The following is a 23,495-nucleotide window of genomic DNA, read 5'->3' on the forward strand; positions in this document are numbered from 1 at the left end:
TCTGGGCCGTGGGAGTCCAGGGCCGCCACAGGCGTGGGCCAGGCAGAGAACAGCACTGCTGGGGGCGGGATTTCGAGAAACTGGAGTGCGGCCGGACAGTCAGCTGAGGCCAGAGAGGTCCGCGGGGCAAGGGAGGCTGAGGCCCGCGGTTGCTCTGAGCCGGCAAAGCTGAGGCGGGGCTGGGGTCCGGGCGGTGGGAGCCGGGTCGGATCAGGGCGTGGCTTGGAACTCGGCGACGGATTGGACGCGAGGGAGCCGGCGGGGTGGGGACGGGGCGGGGGCGCGGACCCTGAGACCACCCGGAGGTGGGCCCCGGCGGCACCAGGTCACGGCGGGAATTCTCGGGCAGCGAGTGACTCAGCCCCGCGAAGGCCCAAAACTGCGGGCACGTGAGGTGTGCCGGGACTGGGGGTGGGGGTCCCGCGCCGGAAGTGGAGAGGGGCGACTGAGGGGCCGCGAAGCGGAGAGGAAATGAGGGATCTGCGGTTCCGGGAGACCCTGTCCTCGCTGCGCAGCGGAAGCTGGGCTGCCTCAGGTGTTGGGGACAGGGCGGGGCTCACCTAGGTGGTGGGGGCGGGGCACTGCGGCTGGGGCGGGGCGGTGGGACCCCGCCTCCCGCGCTCTTTTGGTCGCTAGTGCCCAGCGCAGCCAGACTCTCCTCTGCTCCCGCCGTGGTCTCCTGGCCATGGGTCTCGGGCTCGAGGCCGCCCCATCTGCGGCGTGACGGGCGGCCCAGGTGAGGCCAGCATGGACCCGGGAGGGAGGGCGCGGGGACCCGGGAGGGCGCGGCACGTGCCTGCGGGCCCGGGAGCCGCCCCCTCTTCTCCCTCCTGCTCCTCCCCCAGCCTGGGGGCTCCAGGTGGCCCCGCCAGCTGTAGCCTTCCCGACCTCCCCTTTTGTCCCAGAGGCCGCCAGGGTCCCACCCGGAACGTCCTGGTGTCCCGCCCGCTTCGAGAACACTCGCGCCCAAAGCCGCCGGCCAAGTTATGGGGCTGCCTTACTGCCCCATCTAACAGCCGGGTTCACCTCCACGCCCCAGCACCGACCGCCAAGCAATGGCCCCACCCTGTGCACACACGCCCCCTGGGCTTTGCTCCCTGCACTAATCCCAGCACCAAACTGACCCGCCCTTGCCTACTTTCACAGCTCACGCCCCTTTGTCCTACCCTAACTGCTCCCGCCCCCAATAGAGATTGTTTACAGATTGGCACTGCGTGGGCAAATGAGATTTGTTTTGCTTCTTTAATTAAAAAAGCAAAAAACAGGAGTTCCTGTCGTGGTGCGGGGTGGAAACAAATTCGACTAGGAACCCTGAGGTTGCTGGTTCGATCCCTGGCCTCACTCAGTGGGTTAAGGATTCAGCGTTGCCGTGAGGTGTGGTGTAGGTGGCAGACGCGGCTCAGATCCCACGTTGCTATGGCTGTGGTATACAGCTCCGATTAGACCCTAGCCTGGGAACCTCCATGTGCCCTGGATGTGGCCCTAAAAAAGACAAAAGACAAAAAAAAAAAAAGCAAGCAGTCGTTTGATTTGGGATATATCTTTATAAGAATCTTATTAGTAATTAGGCAAGGGCTGCCCAACCTCACCCCACAACTCATGGTCACCCTTGTCCCCATCACTGCCACTTTGCCCTGAAGGATCTGAGTTTGATACCCTTGACCTTCCTGTCTTAACTCTTCTGACTGCTCTTCCCTCCTGTGTCCTTCCAACAAAGACTGCCTGTACTGATCTTTCCCTCTCTGCCCCCAGATGGTCACCATGGGCCAGTGCTACTACAATGAGACCATCGGCTTCTTCTATAACAACAGCGGCAAAGAGCTCAGCTCCCACTGGCGGCCTAAAGATGTGGTTGTGGTGGCACTGGGGCTGACTGTCAGTGTGCTGGTTCTGCTGACCAACCTGCTAGTCATCGCAGCCATCGCCTCCAACCGCCGTTTCCACCAGCCTATTTACTACCTGCTGGGCAACCTGGCTGCAGCCGACCTCTTTGCAGGTGTAGCCTACCTCTTCCTCATGTTCCACACAGGCCCACGCACAGCCCGGCTCTCACTTCAGGGCTGGTTCTTGCGGCAGGGCCTGTTGGATACAAGCCTGACGGCATCTGTGGCTACACTTCTGGCCATTGCTGTGGAGCGTCACCGAAGTGTGATGGCCGTGCAGCTGCATAGCCGCCTACCACGAGGCCGGGTCATCATGCTCATCGTGGGCGTGTGGGTGGCTGCGCTGGGCCTAGGGCTGCTGCCTGCCCACTCCTGGCACTGCCTCTGTGCCCTGGACCGCTGCTCACGCATGGCCCCCCTGCTCAGCCGCTCCTACCTGGCCGTCTGGGCCCTGTCCAGCTTGCTTGTCTTCCTGCTCATGGTGGCTGTCTACACTCGCATTTTCTTCTATGTGAGGCGGCGGGTGCAGCGCATGGCAGAGCATGTCAGCTGCCATCCCCGCTACCGTGAAACCACACTCAGCCTGGTCAAGACTGTTGTCATCATTCTGGGTAAGTGGCACCCTGCTTCCCCCCAACTCCTGCAAGACTTCATAGAGCATAATGTGAGGGGTGTCCTCCAAGGAGGTGATACCTGAGTAGAGACCTGAATGCTGGGGAAGGGAAGAGTTCCAGGCAGAGGAACAGAAGGTGAGAGCCCCCCAAATAGGACCAACCCAGCACTTCTAAAGAGGGGAGAAGCCCACGTGACTGGTCTTCAGCACGGCCTCGAAGGGCACAGATAGAAGTCAGATTTTGTTCTGAGTTCCATGGGAAGCCATTAAGAGTTCTTAGCCTGGAGTTCCTGTCATGGCACAGCAGAAACAAATCCAACTAGGAACCATGAGGTTGTAGGTTCGATCCCGTGCCTTGCTCAGTGGCCTCACCAGGTTAAGGATCCAGCGTTGCCATGAGCTGTGGTGTAGGTCACAGACACAGCTCGGATCTGGCGTTGCTGTGGCTGTGGTGTAGGCTGGCAGTTGTAGCTCCGATTAGACCCCTAGCCTTGGACCCTCCATATGCTGCAGGTGTAGCCCTAAAAAGCAAAAAAAAAAAAAAAAAAAAAAAAAAAAAAAGGAGTTCTTAGCTAGCAGTAATGAGGCCAATCTGGCTGCTGAATGTAGAATAGTCTGGGTCGAGGAGGCACACACACCACCCTCAAGGGACAAAAAACAGCTCTTGGCCAACCATTCCTTTAATCCCACCAAGTAAAGGGCTGGTCCCATGGTGACATGCTTTCTCCCAGAGAATAAATCTCCATGTAGAAACATCCAGGGTCTTGTCCACCATGCATCAAATCAGAGAAAGATAACCCCTCTTAGTTCTGCCTCAGCCCTCTGCACAGGAAGCGAGACAGGCAGCTTTTCCCTACAAGTTGCACAACTGTCGCCCCAGCTCTATAGACCGCCCCCAGCTCTAAGCTGTTGCAACAGCTGGCCCTGCTCATGTCAGGATCCATCCCACAGGAGCATTCGTCATCTGCTGGACGCCAGGCCAGGTTGTGCTTCTCCTGGATGGTCTGGGCTGCAAGTCTTGCAACGTCTTGGCTGTGGAGAAGTATTTCCTACTCTTAGCAGAGGCCAACTCACTGGTCAACGCCGTGGTGTACTCATGCCGTGATGCTGAGATGCGCCGCACCTTCCGCCGCCTCCTCTGCTGTCTGTGCCTCCGCCAGTCTGACCACAAGTCTGTTCGCTACACACCCTCCACCCAGACAGGCACAAGCACTCGCATCATGCTTCCTGAGAATGGCCATCCCCTGATGGACTCCACCCTTTAGCTAACCTTGGACTTCGGCAGGATAGAGCAAATGCCAGATCGCTGCCCCTGGCCACCTGTGGCTGCACCTGGCTCTACCCAATCTGCAGGCCAGACTTAAGGCAGACCCTCAGTCTGACATGGCACGAAACCACTGCCTGTCCCACCCAGACCCGCAACTGGGCCTGTCTTAGGCCTAGAGATTGGAGTCATGTAAGCACCCAGGAAAGAGTTGAATGGGTGCAGGAATATGGCCCTTCAGTCATCTCAGGCTGTAGGGCTTTTTAACAGACACTTTTCTGTTTTTACCACACATCCCTGGTAAACTCTGTGGACTGCTTCCTTGTCCATGGTGGTGCGGGTAATAAAGGTGGGAGAGATGAGGACTCTCCCAGGCCACGCTGCCCAGTGCAACAGGGTAATAAGGATGGACTGCAGGTGCCCCATCTGCCTGAGGCTGGTGGTTTAGGGGGCACAGACTGTGGAGTGGTGAGTGTGATCTGGGAAAGGTTTAAGACCCCTCACAGCCTCCAGGGGGTCTTGCCTATCCCCATTAGAATTGAGGAGGTCTATGAAGGGAGTAAAAGAGTAAATCTTTCTTTCTGCTCTGAAGTCTCCCAAGCATTTTCTGTTGTCAACTTGGTTTTACTGTCCCTGTGTCCCAGAATTTTTCCGCTCAGGACAGGCTGAGCTGGGATCCTTCAACATGGTATCTTCTTGGCTTAGTTCTCATTCCCCTTTAGTCTCTGCATGGCTGTTGCTCTACCTCTCTGGTTGGAATCTTGCATCTGTTCCCTCTGTCTCCTCCACTTGTTCCCCTGCCTTCGTCTTGTCTCCATCCTCTGGAGCCCAGAGTGGTCTCTGGCCCATGTGAACTCTCTCTGTCCTGCCTGCCCCTTTATCTGAGTGCAGATTGTTAAAGAGTCAGGTGAGCCCATCCCATTACCCACTCCACCACCTACATTCACACCTGTCGGCTAGGAGTAGTAGTGTGCAAGATTTTAGAGTCGCCATTTCTCAAGCTCCTCTGATGTGCCTGGTAAGGGAGCATTTTCGGTGCATTATTTAATCACAACCTGCATCTTCTGGCATAGGTATTATATATTTTTTCAAGTGACAACAGTGGCTCAAAGAAGTTGAGATCTGGCTTGTGGTTACATAGCTTCGAAAGGGCACAGAGATGCATCAAGGGACTAGAGAGGCCCCTGGGGAAAGGATTTAAGTCCAGATTTGGTCACAAGCTCAGCCTGGCTTTCCGCACTTCACCCCAAAGCTTCAGATGTGCCGGACCTACATCAAGCCCCCTCTCAGATGCTTATAGAGGCACTCTGCTAGGCACAGAGTAAATCAGGATCTAAATTCTCTGCTCCCACACCTAGCCAGAATTTTAACACAAGCCTCCCATTAGAGGCCAAATTCTTAAACTACTAAAGCATGCATTGCAAAAGAATCAAAAACATGTTAGTCTCTCTATATTAAATGGGGCTGGGTTTCCCTTTAGGAAAACCCCCTGCCCTACAGTAGCTCTGTGAGGAGACAAGAATGAAGTGGGGGGAGTTCCCATCTTGGCTCAGTGGTTAATGAGTCCAACTAGGAAGCATGAGGTTGCGGGTTTGATCCCTGGCCTCACTCAGTGGGTTAAGGTTCTGGCGTTGCTGTGAGCTGTGGTGTAGGTCGCAGACGTGGCTCAGATCCCATGTTGCTATAGCTCTCGTGTAGGCTGGTGGCTACAGCTCCGATTAGACCCTTGGCCTGGGAACCTCCTTATGCCGCAGGTGTGGCCCTAGAAAAGGCAAAAAAAAAAAAAAAAAAAAAAAAGAAAGAAAGAAAAAATGAACTGGGGTACTAGGTTCAAGGTAGGAAGCCTGGCTTCTTGGGCCTGGGCCCTGAATCTCCAGAAGAAATGACCCAGTCCAGCACTTTCCACCACGTGGATGGACACACACCTGTGAAAGACACAGTCCTTGTCTCCATGGAGCTCTGGGCCTGTTGGACAGAAGTATCACTTTGAGTGCCAAGACAGCCAAGCACTTCCTATGGGGTGGGAGCCCCATGGTCTTCAAAGCTTACCTGTTTCACCTTCTCTGAGTTGGCTGCTCTTGCATCAGAATCTTTGAACCTGAACTCCCCTGGTTTCCTTTGAGATCTTGTCCCATCAGTTTTTTTCTTCTCTTGTAGGTCTCTCCTGTCCACCAGATGACTTCAAGTTTTTGTCTCATATAGTCCCTGAAGCTTTCAACCTCTCCTCCAACCACTGTTCTGTGACAGATGCTAAAATTATCTACTACTTTTCAGGCCTCCTGTGTGGTCCTGCACTAGTGGCTGACCTTTTGTACAAGGTACCAGCTCTCCATGCTCCCCACATGTTCGAGTACTTCATGTCACTGGGGCCAAGTGTCCGGTTTCCTTTATTAGGGAGCTTACTGTATTGTTCTTATACTAGCCCACATCAGTCATTTCTAGTCCCTTTGGAGTGCCCAAATCCAGTCATACCGTTTGGAGTTTGCATTTCCTCTCCAACAGCAATGGGAAGAATATGGACCCTGTCTTGAAGGGTTCCCAGGAAGTTGAGGTCCTTTTATGAGCCTGCATCTGGACTCTGTCTTCAGAGCAGATAGGCTCTAGGAGGTCCTGTGTCTTTGGAGAAATGATTTATGCCCGATCTGTTCCTTTTCTCTTGCACAAGAATCCTTCCCTGATGCCAGAAGTCCTAACAACTAAAAACAAAGGCCTGTGAAGATTCCCTCTGATTTGGGGTACATCCAAGTGTAGGTCATCAGAAAGCATCCTTCATGTGCTAGTAGAATATGCTGTAGAGCAAAAGAATGAACAAATAAGTGAGGTCATTCTTAAGCTGGACCTTGGAAAATGAATAGAATTGACTTTTGCAGCTGAGAACATGACTCAGTTCTAACCTCCCAGTCACCTTCATCATACCCGTTCCCATGCCCACCCCCAACCAATGGAAAATGGAACACTAGGGGCAGGGGAGGGGGAGCTAGGAGGCCAGGAGCCCAAGTCACCCACCTGACGGGACTGAGGCTGAGGGGAGCATTAGCTGACTGAGGAGGTATCTGGGGCTCAGGGCTTCCGAAGATGAATGAGGGGTGTTGATGGGGCTCTGAGAGGAATGGCGGGTGCAGTCTGAGAAGGAAGGGGTGTCTTGGAGGAAGAGGGGTGGCCTGAGAAGTTAAGACTCTAAGATGTGCAGATCCGTGAGGAGTGAGGTGCTCTGAGACATGGCAGCCTGTGAGGAAGAGTTGGGGGAGAGAGGCGCCCTGAGAAGTGAGGTCCCCAAGGAGTAGGGGCTCTGAGGAGAGTTGAGGGCCTCTAGGATGTTGGGGCTCTCTGGGAAAGGAGGGCTCTCAGGAGCTGCGGGGGTTGTGAGAAGTGTCTCTGAGCAGGAATGGTTGCTCTGAGGGAGTATAGGAGGCAGAGATGTGGGAAGTGGGGGGGGTCTCTGAGGAAGAGCAAAGCCAACGTTGCGCTCTCGGGGCCTGGAGGAAGGTGGGAGTGGAAAGCGTCGTTGCCTTGGCAACCCCCCAAAAATGTCCTGGGTGGTTGAGAGGGGCAGTTAGGGGAGTACTCGTGCGCGGGGCGCGACGGCTTGGCCCGCGGCTGTTGGCTGGCGGCGATGGTAGGGCGGGTCCCTGGGGTGGGGCGCCGTCGCCGGGCTGGCTGCGGTTGGCTGGAGGCGGCGGTGGGCGGGGCCTAAGCCCGCGCGCGCGGCTCACAGACTGCAGCAGTTGGTTAGGGCGCCCGCGCGAGCTCTCTAACCTCGGCGGCTACTGGTTAGGTGCCGGCCCGGCCCCGCAGCTCATGGACGCCCAGCAGCACCCCTCGCACCCCCCGCCGCCGCCCTCCGCCCCGCGCCGCCCGCCGCCCTCGCCCCCGCCGGACTCCGACACGGCCGATGTCCTGCAACAGATCATGGCCATCACCGACCAGAGCCTGGACGAGGCGCAGGCCAGGTGCTGCGCGGGCTGGGCGGGAGTCACCTAAAGTCGCTTATTGAGGGGGCGGGCGGAAGGGCCAGGGCTGGGATGGCTGGGGCCGTGAGGGGTGAGGAGGGTGCAGGGTGAGAGATGGGGTGAGTCTCTGGGCGTAGAGAGGGAGGGCACATGTGGAGGGGGGAGGGCTTGAGGAGGACGGAAAGGTCCTTTGGCTCTGAGGCCAAAGGGATGTACCCGGTTAAAATGAAACGGATTGAAAGGGAGCTTATGGAGCTAAGCAGTGGGTGATGGGTTTTAGGCGTTTGTCTTGGGGCGAGGGGGAGTTTGTGGATGGAAAGTTTATGGAATGTAAGGGGGAAGAGGAGTGTTGGGGAGGGAGTGTTAGGGCTAAGAAATGGGCGCACATGCGATTTGTGAAGGATGAACGAGGAAATGGATCAGTGGGATTTATGAGGATGGAAAGTTTGGGAGGGTAGGTAATGGAGAATGAGTTGTGGGAAATGGGATTCAGGAATGAAGAGATGAGGTGATTTGGTGTGGGAACCACCCAAAACAAAAGGTTAGTGGGGGAAATGGAGGACCCCTTTTTTTTTTATTAATTTGGCAAATATTAATTAGACCCTAAGTGCAGGGCACCAAGCTGGATGCTGACATAGTCACTGCTCTCAAGCTCATGGTTTGAGGAAGAAAAAGTAAGTAGCAAAAATAAGTGTAAGTTGTGAGAACAGCTTTAAGTAAAGGGATGGTAAGCTGTAGGAAGCCAGGTGGAGAGGGCACAGCACCTTCAGAGAGGCGCCAAGGTGGGAAGGGCAGAAAGAAAGGAGAGCCAAGGGACAGAAAGTCCTGTAGAGTGGAGAGAGTCTGGAACTGAATCACATGGAGCCTGCAAGTCTCAGGAAAGGGTTTGGATTTTATTTCAGTTGCAGTGGGAAAAACAGGGGTTTTAAGACCACCTGTCTCACTGACCCCCACCCACCACTTGTTAGTGAGCCAGGATTAGTAGAATGGGCTTCACAGAGCACCCCACTGTGCTTGGAACCTGTTTGAATTATTAGAAAGAAAGAAAGCACTGAATGACCTCCTTTTGGAGGACAAGGCCTTGTGGAATGGGACCTGTTTGGGTGTAAGGGATGATCCAGGTAGATGGGACTAGGGTCTGATGGTGTGGACTATGCCTCTTAGAAACTTCTAGTGAGGAGGGCTTGCAAAGCCAGGTGAACAGCAGCCCCAAAAAAAGGAGGAGGCAAAGTAAAATCTGTATATGACCTGCATTCATTCTTCAAACACTCTTTCCTTTGCTTCTTGTGGAATGTCAACTATTTCTGTAGTTTTATGGCCTCTCTCTGGAAAGTTAAGAGTGTCACACCCCCACCCCCATCCCCACCCTCACCCCCACTAGAGCATGGTGCTGGGTGCTGCTACAGAAACCAAGATGGCTAAGATATTCTCTGCCCTCTCAGAGCACATTCAGAAGTAACTCAGGGTGTGTGGGAGACTAACTTATAAGTAATTTTCATAATAGGTGCACTGGGAAGTTCCCGTCATGGCTCAGCAGTAATGAACCCAACTAGCATCCATGAGGATGTAGGTTCAATCCCTGGCCTCACTCAGTGGGTTAAAGATTTGGCGTTGCCATGAGCTGTGATGTAGGTCGCAGATGAGGCTCAGATCCCATGTTGCTGTGGCTGTGGCGTAGGTCAGCAGCTGCAGCTCCAATTCACTCCATAGCCTGGGAACTTCCATATGCCATGGGTGTGGCCCTAAAAAGCAAAATAATAGTAATAATAGTAATAACAATAATAGATGTGATGAGTAGTTCTTGGCACATATGATCTGGGCCAGCAGAGGGTGATGCCCTGTCTGCTTGACCAGTCTGAGAACAAGGGCTTTGCTATGCTTTCCTTTGTATTCCCAGGGCTGTGCACAATGCCTGGCACCTGGCATTCAGTAAAATTTTGTGACACTTACCTTCTGGAAGGAATGGTAGGAGCTAGGGGAGTAGGAAAATGGGCTCTTCACACCCAGGAACCACAGAGGCAGTGCTTTGGGTGCTTGTGAAGGTACCTGTGTTCCTTCTGTCCTAGGATGGGAGCTGCTTAAGGAGTGAGCTCTGCTCAGATGTGACCTTCCTCAAGAACGAATCACTCCAGCACAGCCCTGAGGCTGGTCCTTTTTTCTTGTAGCAATCTCTTAAGATTCTAGACTTCCCTAGATAGGCTTTAGAATGGAATGCAGTCAGTCACCTCTTCTTGCTATTCTCAAAGAGAACTCTTTTTTCTTTCTTTCTTTCTTTTTTTTTTTTTTTTTGTCTTTTTGCCATTTCTTGGGCCGCTCCCGCAGCATGTGGAGGCTCCCAGGCTAGGAGTCTAATCGGAGATGTAGCTGCCAGCCTACACCAGAGCCACAGCAACACGAGATCCGAGCCGTGTCTGCGACCTACACCACAGCTCATGGCAACGCCAGATCGTTAACCCACTGAGCAAGGGCAGAGATCGAACCCGCAACCTCATGGTTCCTAGTCGGATTCGTTAACCACTGCGCCACGACGGGAACTCCTCTTTTTTTTTTTAAGGCTAATAAACTAAATAGTGGGGCTTTATCCTTGCTTGACAACATAGCTATTGGGTCACTGGTTCCTGGTTTACGACCCCTGGAGCTTTTTATTCTGAAACTTGAGAAACTTCAAATCTGCCCCACTTCTTGCTTAGCCTTTAGATAAATTCAAGGCCCATAAAGTCACCCAAGTGCCAACAACAGTCTTTAATCTTCAGGTGGGCCACTTACTCTACCCTGGAGAAAACACAGCTTGGGTGGGTCTTTTCCTCTCTGTAAACGCTGCAGCCTGGTAGATTAGCAACCTGGGTGGAGAAGTAGATTGTGTCTTTCCTGCTCAGCCTACTGGGTGAGGCATTTACAAGTCTTTCTGACCTGGCCCCCTCTCTGTGCCCTGCTGACCCCTTCATAGCCCCTGGAGTCAGTTTAGCTCACCTGGCTAGCAGGAAAGAATTTTTCATCTCAGGGATCTGAGCCACGGCAATGCCAGATCAATTAACCCACTGAGCAAGGGCAGGGATTGAACCCACAACCTCATGGTTCCTGGTCGGATTCGTAACCACTGCGCCACAACGGGAACTCCTAACCAGTCTCTTTGAATGATCTTCTGACCTTCTTTGGCAACACTCTGAGCTTTTCCTGGAGAAGAGGGCTTTTCCCATTTGGACGTTTTACTGATCACATTCTCCTTCATTTCTTACATGGGGCCAGGAAGGCAGAAATTTTTCTCTCATTTGCCAAGGATTTTCTGATTATGTTGCTCTATCATGCATAGCCTGATTTTTGTTTATAATAATAAATTTTACATTTCGAACTTTACGTATTTTTTTTTCATTTGTTTCTTTTGACTACCTTTATGAGATGTTTATGAGATTATCAGAGAGGTTTAAGGGCTCTGTCAGGATTGTCAGGCTCCAAAGTTCTTCTCTCAGAGTTCTTTTTTTGCTTTTTTGGGCCACACCCGCGGCACATGGAGGTTCCCAAGCTAGGAGTCAAATTGGAGCTGTAGCTGGCCTACAGCCACAGCAACACAGGGTCCATGCCGAGTCTGCAACCACAGCTCACGGCAACGGCTGGATCCTTAACCCACTGAGCAAGTCCAGGGATCGAACCTGTGTCCTCATTGATGCTAGTCAGATTCGTTAACCACTGAGCCACAACAAGAACTCCCAGAGTTCTTAACCAGTATTTGGATCATGGGTAGTTTCGAAAATCTAGTACAAGCTCTGGGTCTCCTCCCCACCCCCACCACCCCCACAGCATGTTTGTGTACCACACCTTTGAGAATCCTTAGGTGTTAGGTGCCCTGGAGCCCGGAAGCTGCCATTCATCAAAACCTGGTAGACTTGGGAGTTCCTACTGTGGCTCAGCAGGTTAAGGACCCAACATCTCTGTGAGGATGTGGGTTCCATCCCTGGCCTGGCACAGTGGGTTAAAGGATCCAGCATTGCTGTAGCTGTGGTGTAGGTCACCCTGAGCTTTTCCTGTGGCTATGGTATAGGCAGGTAGCTATAGCTCCTATTATATGTACCCCTAGCCTGCAAACTTCCAAATGCCACAGGCACGGTCTTAAAAAAGCAAAAAAAAAGGGGGTGTGATAGTGTGTCATTATTTCAGTGTTCATGAATCAGTTTACCTAGTAGATGGTTAATTTGACAAATGGAAATTTTTTTTCTTTTTTTTTTCTTTCTTTTTTGCTTTTTAGGTCTGCATCCGAGGCATGTGGAGGTTCCCAGGCTATGGGTCAAACTGGAGCTGCAGCTGCTGGCCTACACCACAGCCACAGTAATGCCAGATCAGAGCCTCATCTGTAACCTACACCACAGCTCATAGCAATGCTGGATCCTTAGTCCACTGAGCAAGGCCAGGGATTGAACCTTAGTCCTCATGAATACTAGTCGTATCTGTTTCCGCTGAGCCACAATGGGAACTCCAAAAAGATTATATTTATAAGTTGGCTTTTAGGCAGTAGAGCACATAGTACAATTAAGGTTTTCATAGCTTTCCTTTAGGAAAAAAAAAAGATTTTTCTGAACTTTTTTAAATTTGATTTTTACATATATGACTTGTTAGGTATTTTCTACTAGTAGAAATTTGGATGGCTTTCTTAATTCCTCTAGTATTTCTTCAGACTTTACTTATAATATGGATTTGATTCCGAATATTAAAGGGAGTTGATGACATAATTTGACTACCCTTAGAACCAAAATAACAAGGCACACACTGTCAACTGTATGGTATGCCCCTCAATCAGTACTTCTGGAATACTAACTATGGGAATGTGGGTCCTTAGAAGTATGCACGTTGGAGTTCCTGTTGTGGCTCAGTGCAAACGAATCTGACTAGCATCCGTGAGGACGCAGGTTCGATCCCTGGCCTTGCTCAGTGGGTTAAAGGATCTGGCGTTGCCATGAACTGTGGTGTAGGTCACAGACATGGTTCATATCCCATGTGGCTGTGGCTGTGGTGTAGGCCAGCAGCTACAGCTCTGATTCAACCCCTAGCCTAGGAACCTCCATATGCTGCCAGTGCAGCCCTAAAAATACAAAAAAAAAAAAAGAAAAGAAAAGAAAGAAGGAAAGAAAAGAAAGAAAAAATAGAAGTATACATGTTAATACATATCAGTGAGCATTTAGCTTTCAGCACACCCATCAAAGAATGCAAGGAGTCAGAAAAGGAATTTATGGTTGGGATTTCCTAAAGCTAGACAGCATTAGCATGAGGGGATCTATTAGTCTAAACCCAGGAAGTAGAATCTTTGAGCTGAAATTTTTCTTTTCATCACTCTTAAGGAGGTTCTGTAGATACCATTCAACTTGGTGCCTGGCAGTCTGCCTTCTTAGCCTGCTTGCAGGTTTTATTTTTGCCCCTGGGTTAGCATGCTTAGCTTGGCTTGGTCTAGTGCCAAAGGAAAGTCTTTGCTGTTCTTGATGTACTTTTCCTAAGAGTTGGATTGGGTCGGTTTTAAAATGATTTCCTGAAGCTATCTAGGATCACAGAAAAAATCCTTTTGAAGTGGTTTTATCAGTAAGTAAAACAACATGCAGAATATTTCAGAAAAGTTTAGTAAATTAACAGGTACCACTCAGTCATTTAAGGGACAGTTACTGAGAGCCTCTGTCAGAATTCAGTGGTTGATGATGACAGCAGCAGCCATGATTTCTCTCATTTAAGCCTCCCAGTAACCCTAGGAAGTGGGTTGTTTCACTGAGTTTCTTAGATGAGGAACTGGACCTGAATGAGTAAGAACTTGCCTGAGGTCAGACAGCTAGGGGGTGGCTGGTGGAGATTTGGCCTTATTCTCTTGAATGCTTATGCTGACCTGCCGCCCTCCCTGCTTTCTGCAGAGCTCCCAGGGGCTTCCTGGGACATGACATTACTTCCAGCTCAGGGGAGCTGGGAGGTGATCCAGTGCTGTGGGAGGTTAGACAGTTGGACTAAAGCTTCAGAAGATGTTTTTTAAAGTACATTCTCCATAGAAAATAAGTTAATGGCCACCCAAGGGAAAAGAGAGTAGGGGAGGGACAAATTAGGAGTTTGAGATTAATATATACACACATCTATAAATAGCGAACAAGGACCTACTATAAAGCCCAGGGAACTATACTCAAAATTTTGTCATAACTTATAAGGGAAAAGAATCTGAAAAAGCATATATAGGAGTTCCTGTTGTGGCTCAGCAAGTTAAGAACTTGACATAGTGTCCAGGAGGATGTGGGTTTGATGCCTGGTCTTGCTTAGTGGGTTAAGGATCTGGCATTGGCTGCAAGCTGTAGCACAGGTCACAGTTGTGGCTCAGATCCAGCGTTGCTGTGGCTGTGACATAGGCTGGCAGCTACAGCCCTGATTCCACCCCTAGCCCAGGTATGCTGCAGGTGCAGCCATTAAAAAAAGAAAAAGAGGGAGTTCCCGTCGTGGCGCAGTGGTTAACGAATCCGACTAGGAACCATGAGGTTGCGGGTTCGATCCCTGACTTTGCTCAGTGGGTTAACGATCCGGCGTTGCCGTGAGCTGTGGTGTAGGTTGCAGACGCGGCTCGGATCCCGCGTTCTGTGGCTCTGGCGTAGGCCGGTGGCTACAGCTCCGATTCAACCCCTAGCCTGGGAACCTCCATATGCCGCAGGAGCGGCCCAAGAAATAGCAACAACAACAACAACAACAAAAGACAAAAGACAAAAAAAAAAAAAAAAAAAAAAGAAAGAAAGAAAAGAAAAAGAAGAGTTCCTGTCGTGGCTCAGTGGTTAACGTATCTGACTAGGAACCATGAGGTTGCGGGATCGATCCCTGGTGTCGCTCAGTGGGTAAAGGATCTGGCGTTGCTGTGAGCTGTTGTAGGTCCCAGACATGGCTCAGATCCCACGTTGCTGTGGCTCTGGTGTAGGCTGGTGGCTACAGCTCCAACTGGACCCCTAGCCTGGGAACCTCCATATACCGAGGGAGCAGCCCTAGAAAAGGCAAAAAGACAAAAAAAGAAAAGAAAAAGCATATATATATACTATATGTATGTATGTATAATATGTACATATGAATCACTTTGCTGTACACCTGAAACTAATACAGAATTGTAAATCAACTATACTTAAATTAAAAGAAAAAAGTGAAACCCCCCCCCAAAAAAATAAAGTTCATTCTCATGAATTTAATCTCAGGTGCTCAGTAGACCTTCATTTTATGCCAGGTCGGGGATGCAGCATTGAGTCCCAAAAGCTCACCGTTCAGGAGAATCACACACTGGAGAATGAGTAGAGAGAGGGTGATGAAGAATCAGCCAGGGCAAAGGAGACTCCCTCTCAGCAGGATGAGAGCTTGCTCAGTGTGTACCATGGGACACTAGAATCAGCTGAAGTCAAGGCTGAAAGACAGACGAGTCTAGGAGATGACTGTGGTCTGAAGGAGTCTTTGCCTAGGCAGAGAAGGAACAGCTTTCCAGGCTGGGGCTGTCACGTGTGCAGGGAAGGCGTGGCGCATGAAAGCATGTGGTGTGGAAGTTCCGGTTGTGGCTCTGCAGAAATGAATCTGACTAGCATCCATGAAGATGCAGGTTCAATCCCTGGCCTCACTCAGTGGGTTAAGGATCCAGCGTTGCTGTGAGCTGTGGTGTAGGCTGGCAGCTACAGCTCTGATTCAACCCCTAGCCTGGGTACCTCCATATTGCCGAGAGTGCATGTGCTGTGGTTCTCAGCCTTCAAAGGGGGGCTCAGTGGGGTGACTGCCTGCCTTAGGTGCTGTTTAATTGAGCATGGCCTTGAAGTCCTTGCCAAGCAAGGAGTGAGCATGAAGTTTATTCTATTTCTTGTATAAGTACTTCTCCAAGTATTCCAGCCTTTCTAAGGTATTGGTCCTGCATCAGAAGAAATCTCAATTAGGAGTTCCCACTGTGGCACAACGGGTTATGGATTCGGCATTGTCTTTGCAGGGGCTCAGGTCACTGCCGAAGCAGAGGTTCAATCCCTGGCCCGGCAGTGGGTTAAGGATCTAGTGTTGCCACAGCTATGGCATAAGTCACAGCTGCAGCTTGGTTTCAGTCCCTGGCCTGGGAACTTCCATATGCTGAGGGTATGGCCAAAAAAAAAAAAAAAAAAGAAGAAGAAAGCTCAATTAGTCATGGGCTCCTCTCTACTGTCTATTCTTCAGAAATGTCTTGAGACACTAATTTCACTTTCAGATTGAGCACTCCAATGATTTACAGGATCCTGTTTTGTTTTTTGGGGTTTTTTTAGGGCCCCACTCACGTCATATGGAGGTTTCCAGGCTAGAGGTTGAATTGAAGCTGTAGCCGCCAGCCTGCGCCATAGCCACAGCAACGCCGGTTCCAAGCCTCCACGTCTGTGACCGACACCACAGCTCATGGCAATGCTGGATCCTTAACCCACTGAGCGAGGTCAGGGATTGAACCTTTGTCCTCATGGATACTAGTCAGATTCATTTCCACTGAGCCATGACGGGAACTCACTGGTATTAATTCTTATGAAAACAACTTTCTCCTTTATTCATCCCTTCCTCCAGCCCAAATCTAGTGTCTTTTGGCCTTTATCCTTTTTGATTGTCTCTCTTTTTATTGTAGCATTATAAAGCCCCTTACCACTTTTCCTTCATTCCTAGAGTGGATGAGTGACCACTGTGGGTGTGGCCCTAAAGAGACCAAGAAGAGGGGCTCCCAGCTGAGCTCTGTGCCTTTAACTTCTGCTCCCATCTTTGACTGTGGAGCCCAGCAATTCTTCACCCTAGTTTTTGACCCTTCCACTTAAGTCAAAGCTCTGTCTTCAAAGTCTTCGTGTCTGCTCTGCCAGTTTGACCTCTCCAGCTTCTACCTTTCCTTCATTTCAGTTCAACAAATCTTTGCTCAGTTAGTGTGCCAAGTATGCTGATGCTGGCCTGGAATTTCTAAAATGAATAAGTTGAGGTCTTTGTGAATCCCAGGCCAGTCATGGTAAACGCTTTAAACAGAATGGAGGGAAAAAAAAAAAAAAACAGAATGGAGAAGGGAGTAGTGAATCCAGGCTGGGACAGGCCAACCTATCAGCGTCTTATCTTGGCAGAAGGGTAGAACTTCCCCAAGTGCACAGGAGGGAGGTCAGAGAGATTCTGGTAAAGAGACTCAAATGCCCTGCAAAGGGGTTGAGTTTATTGGAACAAGCAGTGAGAAGTTATTTCACCTTTCCACTCAGGAGAGAGTCTCATCTCTGTGGGTTTTGTTTGTTTGTTTTTTGCTTTTTAAGGCTGCACCTGTGGCATATGGAGGTTCCCAGGATAGGGGTCGAATTGGAGCTATAGCTGCTGGTCTGTGCCACAGCCACAGCAATGAGGGATTGGAACCGTGTCTGCAACCTATACCCCAGCTCACAGCAGTGCCAGATCCCCAACCCACTGATACTAGTCAGATTTGTTTCCACTGCGCTGCAGTGGGAACTCCATCTTTGTGGTTTCAAGTAAGAAATTTAGCAGTAGTGTTGATTGTGACCGATCCACGGGCAAATTAGGAAATAAGGACATTATAATGAGCTTTTCACAGACTTGAATTTATTTCATTTAAAGGTTGCTCTTTTATTCAAGTCCTGCAGAATTTTTCTTGTGTTGTATTAAATTAACATTCCTTGTTTCCTGGGTAACAGTACACAGTCTCAACCCCCATTTACTTAGCTGTTTTTGTTTCGATTTTTGTAGGTTTGTTTTTAGAATGACTAGATAATTGATGGCACCCACTACGGATTGATTCTTCCAGTTTCACTTTTAAAGAGAAGCTTATTGTAAAAGGCCAGGGACATCTGACTCCTGGGCTGCATTCCTTTCTGGAGTTTGAAAGCCTCTGTGAATTTCTAGGTTTTCCATCAAGGTTTTATTTCCTCAGGGTAGGCAACATGTCTTCAAATTTTTGTTCTGTACCTATGTCTGTTTCCAAGGAGGTGCATAATATTATTGACAGTTTCTGCCAGCTAAAATAATCCTTCTAGAAATGACAATAGTTAAGGGGATTAGATTTTAGCTTTTGTTGAGATATTGGAATCATTGTCACTCTCGGGGACACTTTTTCAAGAAGTACTATTTCACAGGGCTAAGATCTCTGAATACACTTTTTTTTTTTTTAATAGGTATGTCACAATTTATTTTCCAAATCCTCTGTTAATAAGTATCTAGGGGAGTTCCCGTCATGGCTCAGTGGTTAACGAATCCAACTAGGAACCATGAGGTTGCGGGTTCAATCCCTGGCCTCATTCTGTGGGTCAAGGATCCGGCATTGACATGAGCTGTGGTCTAGATGGCAGACACAGCTCCGATCCCCCATTGCTGTGGCTGTGGCTCTGGCGTATAGACCGGAGGCTATAGCTCCAATTCGACCCCTAGCCCAGGAACCTCCATATGCCGTGGGTGCCACCCTAGGAAAGACAAAAAGACAAAAAAAAAAAAAAAGTATCTAGGTTATTTACAGTTTCTTTCTATTAAAATTGTGTAGGAATAAATATGGGGAGCTCATTTTTTATTTATTTCAGTAAACTTTACATAAATAAAATTAACTATTTTAACCATTTTCAGTGTACAATTTGGTGGCACTAAGTACATTCAGTGTTGTATATCCACCACCACTATTTGAATATATTTCTAAATCAAATTTCTCAGTAATTTGAAATGATACCTTGTTCAGGAAATAAGTCAGACAGGAAAAGATAAATAGTGTATTTTTCACTTATATGCAGAATCTGAAAAAATAAAACAGAAACAGACTCACAGATACAGAGAATAAACTAGTAGTTACCAGAGGGGAGAGGCTAAATAGGCGAAGGGAAGTTAAAAGGTACAGACTATTGGGTATAAAATAAGTAAGCTACAAGGATATAATGTACAACACAGGGAATATAATTTTTTTTTTCTTTCTCTTTTTTGGCCGCCCTGTGGCATATGGAGTTCCTGGGCCAGGTATCAGATCCCAGCTACATGTTGCAACCTACACTGCATGGGTGGCAACACTGGATCCTTAACCCACTGTGCTGGCTGGGGATCGAACCTATATCCCAGTGCTCCAGTGATGCTGCTGATGCGATTATGCCACAGTGGGAACTCCAATATAGTCAATATATTATGATAACTTTGGAGTAGAAGCTATAAAAATATTGAATCACTATGGTGTATACCTGAAACTACTATAACATTGTAAGTCAGCTTATATGCTAATAAAAAATAAGCAAATACTCCAAAAATAAATAAATAAAATAAAATGATTCCTTGTTCAGGAAGGCAGAGTGTTCCATAATTTGGAAAAACAAATTATAGCTAAAATCAAGAGCTGCAATATACTGTTGGTAGAAGCCAGGATGTGACTTATGTTCTCTTCATTCCCACATTCCTTTCTCCACTGTGTGAACAGTGACCAGTATATAGTAGTGCCCCAATAAATGTTTGTCATATAAATATTGAATAAGTGGGGTTAGAGGATGATAATGCTGTATGCTTTCATTTTCGGGCATGATTCTATGTGACTCAATAGTTTTGTTACAGATTGGTTTGCTTGAGCACTGGTTTTAAAAGGATATTCACTGTTTTGTTTTGTTTTGCTTTCCTTTTAATTTAGATTATCTTCAGAAGTCTATTTAAAGGATTTATTATTTCTCATTCATTGGAATTTTACTCTTTATAAACATTAACATTTTGTCTTCAGGCTGATACTTTGTTGGATAAAACATGTCATGTACTTGCTAGGGGCACCAGCACAGATTTTGTTTTTCTCCCCACAGTCCCTTATTCACGGGCTTACAATACAATCTGTTCAGTTGTCTTGGCTCTCTGTTGCTGTGTAACAAATTATCACAAAGCTAGCAGTTTAAAACAACATACATTTTTTTAAATTTTTTTTTATTTTTTAAAAATTTTTTGTTATTTCCCCAATACAATTTTTTTTCTATTGTACATCATAGTGACCCAGTTACATTTACATGTATACATTCTTTTTTTCTCCCATTTTCATGCTCCGTCATAAGTAATTAGACATAGTTCTCAGTGCTACACAGCAGGATCTCATTGCTAATCCATTCCAAAAGCAACAGTTTGCATCCATTAACCCCAAACTCCCAATCCAACCCATTCTCTCCCCCTCCCCCCTAAAACAACATACATTTAGGATCTCAGCTTCCCTGGGTAGGAATCTGGGCACAGCTGAGCTGGGTTCTCTACTCAGAGGTTCACAAGGCTGCAGTCAAGGTATTGGCTGGTCTGGGTTCCTATCTGAAGCTCAGGGTCCCCTTGCATTCTCACCGGGTTGTTGGCAGAACTCAGTTCCCTGCAGTTATAGAACCGAGGTTCTTTTTTTCTTGCTGGGCTGTCAGCGGGAGTCTGCTTTCAGCTGCAAGTGGCTGCCTGCAGTTCCCCGCCACCTGCTCTCTTACAACAGGGCAGCTGGCTTCAAGGACAACAGTGATGGTCCCCAGTCCACGAGGTGGAGTCATAGATAATGTAACAAAGCCATGGGATCGACTATACCATCACCTTTGCCATGTTTCAAGACACAGATTCTGCCTGAACTCAAGGAGAGAGGATTATGCTCAGTGAGCATCACCTTAGGGTGTGTCTGTCACGTAAATTAATTCATCCACTTTGGTGATGCTGGGAACTCACCAGTCTGTCATATTTTATGTAATCATTGATGGTTTGCTGTCAACTGCTTGATCACCTCTAAGCCAAGGACAGGCTCAGAGTGTAGGCATTTGTTTACTTTTCATAATAAATCACAAAAAACATTCTGTGAAATTATCTTGTGTTTGTTAAAAGGTGCTTAATACTGTAAAGTAAGATGTTTTATAAGTAGGAAACTCACTTGGGAATAAACATTCCTAGAGTCCCTTAGGGAAGCAGAGCAGCCAACATCATTCTCTTTCCTTGTTTTTTGTTTGTTTGTTCATTTTGTTTTTATGTTGTTTTGTTTTTTTACGGCCTCACTGGCAGCATATGGAAGTTCCCAGACTAGGGGTGAAATCAGAGCTACAACTGCCGGCCTATGCCACAGCCACAGCCACAACGCCAGATCCGAGCCGAATCTATGACCTATACCACAGCTCACAGCAACACCAGGTCCTTAACCCACTGAGCAGGACCAGGAATTGAACCTGCATCCTCATGGATACCAGTCAGATTCATTTCCTACTATGGCACAAGGGGAACTCCCTCCTCGTATTTTTAGAATTACATTTACAGAAGATAAGCTCTAACTGGAGTCCATTTTCAATAATGGCAATACTACTTCTATGGAAGGAAAACATGTTGGCATAATATCCTGTATGATCAAATACTATATACTATATAATAAACGTTTGGTTTTAGAGTCACAGAAAACCAAATCTCATCCCCCATAAACATTTTCATATTTGGGTTCAGAGACTTGTATCTGAGTCCTGCACCCCGACTCTAGCCTTTTGAAAGGCATCCCACAGGGCTGCATGGTGAATTTGGAAGGCACTTGGAAACGAGGACATTTTCCCATAGATTAATAGAGTAGTGAATTGTGGCATATTTTTTACCTTTCTTGTGATATTAATCACATTTGACTTCCATTGTGAACTTAACTGATTTTCAGGTACATTACCTGTCCTTGGCAGCATCTTTTACTAATGGATGCTTGGGAGTTCCCTGGTGGACTAGCAGTTATGGATTCGACGTTGTTCCTGCTGTGGCTTAGGTTCCATCCCTGGCCCGGGAAATTCTGCATGTTGCAGGCATGGCAAAAAAAAAAAAAAAAAAGAATAATGGATGCTTGGTTGACAGTGTTACAGGGTTTAAAATCATAACAACAGTAAATGTTAAAATAATGGCATAATACTCTTTGAAGTTGTTCACTGACATTCTGGCACATGTACACACCATTGAGATTGCAGTTAACCTCACTTTTTTTTTTTAAATTTCATGGCTTCGCCCACAGCCCATGGAAGTTCCCGGGCCAGGGACTGAATCTGAACCCCAACTTCAGCCGGTGCCGCAACTATTGGATCCTTTAACCTCTTGCCCCATGCTGGGATCAAACCCACACCTCCACAGCTACCCAAGCCTTTACAGTTGGATTCTTACCCACTGCACCCCTCACTCTCTTCTCTCGCATTATCAAATTCCCTCCCTTGGAGTTCCCATCATGGCTCAACTTTGATTCCTAGCCTGGGAACCTCCATATGCCACAGGTACAGCCCTAAAAAGACCAAAAAAAAAAGAAAAAAAAAAAGAAAAAAAGAAAAGAAAAGAAAAGAAATTCCCTCCTTAGACTGACTCAGGGGCATATAAACATGTGCCAATATCTCCTATCTTTAAAAGTACAAGAACAGGATTTCCTGTCGTGGCACAGCAGAAATGAATCCGACTAGGAACCATGAGGTTTCGGGTTTGATCCCTGGCCTTGCTCAGTGGGTTAAGGATCCAGTGTTGCTGAGAGCTGTGGTGTAGGGCGCAGACACAGCTCGGATCCCAAGTTGCTGTGGCCGTGGCACAGGCCGGCAGCTACAGCTCCGATTCGACCCCTAGCCTGGGAGCCTCCATATGCCGTGGATGCAGCCCTAAAAAGACAAAATTAAACTAAGGTAAAAGTACAAGAAGAAATGAAAACCTTCTTTGACTCACCCTGTCTTGATTCATTACCTGGGATTTTTTTTATTCAGGTATGGTTAAGACGACAGACATGGAGAAAACTTTGAAGGAAGGGTTTATCACTTATGGGAGTTCCCATCATGGCCCAGCAGTAATGAACCTGACTAGTATCCATGAGAATTCGAGTTCAACCTCTGGTCTTGTTCAGTGGGTTAAAGATACAGCATTGCCCTGAGCTGTGGTATAGGTCAGAGATGCAACTCCATCTAGCATTGCTGTGGCTGTGGTGCAGGCTGGCAGCTATAGCTCCAATTCACCCCCTAGCCTGGGAATTTCTATATGCCATGGTTGTGGACCTAAAAAAAAGATAAAGAAAAAAAAAAGTTTATCACTTACCATTCCTGAGAGGAGGAGGTGGGCCACACCATGCAGGGCCAAGTGGGGAAGCCCAGTGAGAGGCAGAAGTGAGGGGAAAGCATGGCCAGGAGACTTTCTTACGATCTCCTTGGGAAGGAAAGGGCAAGCAGGGTAGACAATTTGAGCAAGTTTAGAACTGGATAGTTTAAATAATTCAGCAGCCTCTGCGCCTTAGGAATGATTTCTTATTGTCTGGTACCTGGCCCTGGGATAATTTTAGGGCTGGGAAAATATTGGCTGGTGCTGAGAGTTAGATAAAGGAAGGAGAGAGTCGAAAGTGTGGGTTTTGGATTTGAATTTGCATGTGAAAGGCATGCTCTCAGGCCAGCTGTTTGCCACATCTGGGTTTAGCTAGCCCTGGAAGGACCCTTAGTCTCTCCTTACATCGGGATGTCAAAGCATCACAAAAGAGAGAAAATTCGGAAGTTCCCATTGTGGCTCAGCAGTAACTAGACCGACTACTATCCATGGGGATGCAGGTTCAATCCCTGACATCACTTATTGGGTTAAGGATCCAGCGTTGCTGTGAGCTGTGGTGTAGGTCGCAGACACAGCTCAGATCCTGTGTTGCTGTGGCTGTGGCGTAGGCCGGCAGCTGTAGTCTGATTTGACCCTCTAGCCAGGGAATTTACATAAGCCTCAGGTGCCGCCCTAAAAAGCAAACAAATAAATAATAAAAGACAGAAAATTAAAACATGATTAATACATGCTCTTTCTTTAGCCCCTGCTGCATTTCTTTACCCTCCATTGCGATCAAATGTCATAGTTTGTGGTTGCTA

At 48.2% G+C, this 23,495-nt stretch overlaps 2 protein-coding genes across 33 annotated transcripts in view; both read left to right on the forward strand.

Moving 5' to 3' along the window:
• The first annotated feature begins 67 nt into the window (after nucleotides 1–67).
• Nucleotides 68–20,477, forward strand: LPAR2 (lysophosphatidic acid receptor 2). 7 transcript variants are annotated; one of them, XR_014834737.1, is made up of 5 exons: nucleotides 298–535; nucleotides 1,753–2,494; nucleotides 3,448–4,228; nucleotides 5,918–6,078; nucleotides 20,126–20,477. XR_014834737.1 is itself a non-coding variant. In XM_005654918.4 (3 exons), the coding sequence occupies exons 2-3, from the start codon at nucleotides 1,753–1,755 to the stop codon at nucleotides 3,759–3,761; spliced, it is 1,056 nt and encodes a 351-aa protein (XP_005654975.1). In that variant the 5' UTR covers nucleotides 68–117; the 3' UTR covers nucleotides 3,762–4,351.
• Nucleotides 7,178–23,495, forward strand: part of PBX4 (PBX homeobox 4) — a 60,223-nt gene continuing 43,905 nt past the window's right edge. For 17 of the 26 annotated variants that reach the window (XR_014837378.1, XR_014837379.1, XR_014837380.1 and 14 more), the window contains exon 1: nucleotides 7,178–7,710. Coding sequence is in view for 8 of the 26 variants with exons in the window: in XM_085012240.1 (XP_084868366.1) it covers nucleotides 7,178–7,710 (533 nt within the window). In the remaining 18 variants the exon portion in view is untranslated. The remainder of the gene's footprint in view (nucleotides 7,711–23,495) is intronic. The other 9 variants (XR_014837381.1, XM_085012243.1, XM_021083419.2 and 6 more) reach the window with 1 other exon arrangement.

The sequence above is a fragment of the Sus scrofa genome, chromosome 2 (genome assembly GCF_054392235.1).
Source record: "Sus scrofa isolate SSC_HxYL_T2T_F1_AM1 chromosome 2, Sscrofa_HxYL_maternal_Yorkshire_Landrace_v2.0, whole genome shotgun sequence".
Classification (NCBI taxonomy): Eukaryota; Metazoa; Chordata; class Mammalia; order Artiodactyla; family Suidae; genus Sus; species Sus scrofa.

Excerpts from the sequence above, each read along its gene's own strand:
- LPAR2 (XM_005654918.4), top strand. The coding sequence starts at position 1,753 with ATGGTCACCATGGGCCAGTGCTACTACAATGAGACCATCGGCTTCTTC. Across the intron at positions 2,495-3,447 it reads GACTGTTGTCATCATTCTGG|GAGCATTCGTCATCTGCTGG; the intron begins GTAAGTGGCACC and ends TCCATCCCACAG.